At 57.3% G+C, this 3,312-nt stretch overlaps 1 protein-coding gene across 1 annotated transcript in view; it reads left to right on the top strand.

The window, feature by feature from the left end:
• SCNN1B (sodium channel epithelial 1 beta subunit) overlaps positions 1-3,312 on the top strand; it is a 37,447-nt gene that overhangs the window by 17,041 nt on the left and 17,094 nt on the right. The window contains exon 2 of the mRNA XM_015563877.1: positions 2,864-3,182. Coding sequence (XP_015419363.1) covers positions 2,872-3,182 — 311 coding nt within the window. The 5' untranslated portion in view covers positions 2,864-2,871. The remainder of the gene's footprint in view (positions 1-2,863; positions 3,183-3,312) is intronic.

The following is a 3,312-nucleotide window of genomic DNA, read 5'->3' as shown; positions in this document are numbered from 1 at the left end:
GTGCGGGGGGCGCGGGGCTTTTGCAAACCCAGTGCAGCTCCTGGCCGTCCACATGCAGCCTGTCATCCGGAGGCTCAGATCTGACCTAATGAATAGCACTCAGGTGCGTGTGGTCAGAATAGCGGTGACACCCACCGCTTCCCAGCTCCCTTCCGCCAGGGGCTGAGTCCAATCTCAGGGACCTTTGTCTCTGACAGTGAGTGGACGTTTTCTCTTAGAACAAAACGGAAACGGGCGTACACGCCATTCATCATTTCTGAACTTGCAGCCAGAGACGCTGGCCGCGCGGGCGGGGTGTAGGCAGCCCTCTGGGACAGGATGGGCACGCGGCCTCCGCTCTCCCTGCCTCAGGTTCGGGACTCCGTCTCCACTGAGCTACTTTGGGTCGGTTTAAGCTGTAAACAGATTTAAACAACTCTCTGCACAAGCTGTGTAGACACTCCAAACACAGACCATCTATCACCTTGGAGATGAAAGCTGGCCTTGTAGTGTTTATTGATTCTTACTTAGCTACTCTCCCAGGGGCCCAACCCGTTAGGAGACCAGCCCGGCCGCTACCAGCTTCTGTGTGCCTGTCATTGTCCCGTCTTTGCTGTCTGCTCTGCTATTGGTTGCTGAATAGTGTGCTTGTTTTTTACGTAAGTGTACCTTGTCATAAACAGAAGATCCCATTAAAAATAGACCCAAGGAAAACAGCATGTTGTTCCTTCTAACCAGATGCCGTCGCCTGATGAGCCGTGAGCCTGAGGCTCCTGGTTAAGCGGGGCCATCGGCAGGGCTTAGGGGTGCGGAGGGCCTGACAGCATGGCTTCGTGAACGTGGAGGAGTGGGCATCAGAGGAGCCTCGGGGCAGAAGCTGTCACAGGGGCGAAAGGGGAATTTCTTTTTCCTTAAGATTCTAATAGTTGCAAATGACAGACACCCAGTTTGGATGAGCAAAAGCAAGAGAGAAAATGCACTGGTTCCCATATCTGATGGAACGGCTGGATCCAGGTGTTTAAATGGTGTCAGGAATCCCTCTCCACCCTGTGGCTCCTGTGTGTTCGCTTTACTCTAGGGTCGTCTCCCCACTGGCGGTGCCAAGTACCACCGACGTAGTCATCTGAGCTGGAAGGGAGTCCCTTCCGCAGTTTTTCCAGCATAAAGTCACGGAAGCGAGTCCCAGGGGTCCAAGCTGGGGTGGACGTCAATCTGGCCACTCACCCCCAGCTTTGGCTGGGGGAGGGGCAGTTCACCTGCGGAGACGCCAGAGCAAGGGGAGAGGGTGCTGGAGCAGGCACCTGGCTGCCCACCGCCATGCCCCGGCCTCAGAGGCTCTCGGAGGAGGGCGAGGGGCATTTCAGCCAGGGAGTGGACGGCTTCATGAAGGAGGCGGCCTGCAGCCAGCTGGGCACTGGGCGCTGGGCCTGGGTGCTCTTGCCGCAGGTGCCCCGATATCGGGGAGGAGGAAGAGGAGGACACAAGCCCCCCCCCCGCCCCCTTAGGAAGGTCTTGGTTAATCTTCCTAAGAAGCCTGCCTCCCCACGCAGCTGGGAAACAATCAGAAAGGTCAGGCAGTCCGCAGCCACCCATGCCTGCACCCTCGGACCCCGCCCCGTTCCACCCCGGTCCGCAGGCAGCCCAGCACCTTTTCACACGGCAGATTTGAGGGCATCATGCCTCCAAAGGTTCAACTCTCTTGGGCTTGAAACCCAAATCTTTAGATGGGCCACAGGGCCCTCCTCCCCTTCCAGGCTCCTTTGCTCCTGCTGTCCCCTCCCCCCAAGTCTGCTTTCCCCAGGGAACCCTGCTGTGACCTCCTCCAGGTCCCCTCAGCCTGGGGTGTGTGAGCAGCTGTAATAACAGCAGCTGACAGGAGCCAGACAGTGATCCACATTCCCTATTTCATTGTCTTCACAACACGCCTCTGAGGTAGAGGATATTATTGTTCCCATTGTACAGATGAGACAACTGAGGCACTGAGCAATGATTTACTCAAAGTCACAGCTGGAAAGTGGCAGAGCCAAATTCAAAGCCAGGCATTTCAGCTCTAGAGTCTTCATTCTTGTAATCCTCACCTGAGGACTCCCCCCACCCCCATTGATTTTTGGAGAGAGTGGAAGAGGGAGGAGAGGAAGAGAGAGAGAGAGAGACAGAGACAGAGACAGAGACAGAGACAGAGACAGAGATTCGTTGCCTCCCACACAAGCCTCCGACTGGGGACAGGGATCAAACCCGCAACCAAGGAATTGAACCTGCAACCCTTTGGTCGGCCCCAGCCACTGAACCAAACGGGCCAGGGCCAGAGTCCTGGTTCTTAACCACCACCCTTCCTGCCTCTGGGAGCTCAGAGCTCAGGCTCCCCATCCTGATCGCATCCTGTAACCAGGCATTTCTGATGGACTGTTTCCTCAACGTTTGCCCCACTTGCTAACAGCTTGTCGTGATGGTAGCTAACCACACGGAGCACTTAGCCTGCGCCAGCCCTGAGCTGAGCACTCTTCATGGATCCCCTACATCACCCTCTCGGCAGGCCTCTCAGCTAGGCTCCGCCTTCCCCCTTTTACAGACAGTGAACCGAGGCTGCGGTTAAGTGACTTGGCTGCTAGGCTGGAAACTCCCGGAGGGCAGAAACCTGTCCGTTTGCGCAGTAGTGAGTCCAGAGGGACTAATCCAGTGCCTGGCATACAGTAGGCACTCAATAAATGCTTTTTGGTTGGATGGAGGAGTGGATGGATGATGAGAGATGGCAAAAATGAGGGGGGTGAGGGAGGGAGGGCATATGCAACCTGGGCTGCCCGTCTCCCGTGGGTGCTGTGGCCAAGCCGGGACGTCCTTGGCGCGAGGCGGGTGTCCTAGCTGCACGGCATGCGCGTCTCTGCAGGTGCCACGATGCAGGTGAAGAAGTACCTGGTCAAGTGCCTGCACCGGCTGCAGAAGGGCCCCGGCTACACCTACAAGGAGCTGCTGGTGTGGTACTGCGACAACACCAACACCCACGGCCCCAAGCGCATCATCTGCGAGGGGCCCAAGAAGAAGGCCATGTGGTTCGTGCTCACGCTGCTCTTCGCCTCCATCGTCTTCTGGCAGTGGGGCGTCTTCATCAGGACCTACCTGAGCTGGGAGGTCAGCGTCTCGCTCTCCGTGGGCTTCAAGACCATGGACTTCCCCGCCGTCACCATCTGCAACGCCAGCCCCTTCCAGTAGGTGGTCCCTGGAGCCCTAGGCCGCCTCCCTGTGCCTTTTCCCCCTCCTTCCGCTTCCTCCCAGCTTTCCTGTTCTCCTTTCCTGTTCTCCCTTCCCGTTCCTTTCCCTTTCTCTCTCTTTTTCTCA

The sequence above is a fragment of the Myotis davidii genome, unplaced genomic scaffold, assembly GCF_000327345.1.
Source record: "Myotis davidii unplaced genomic scaffold, ASM32734v1 scaffold150, whole genome shotgun sequence".
Lineage (NCBI taxonomy): Eukaryota > Metazoa > Chordata > Mammalia > Chiroptera > Vespertilionidae > Myotis > Myotis davidii.
Note: the sequence above shows the minus strand (reverse complement) of the source record. Positions and strands in the feature narration are given on the sequence as shown.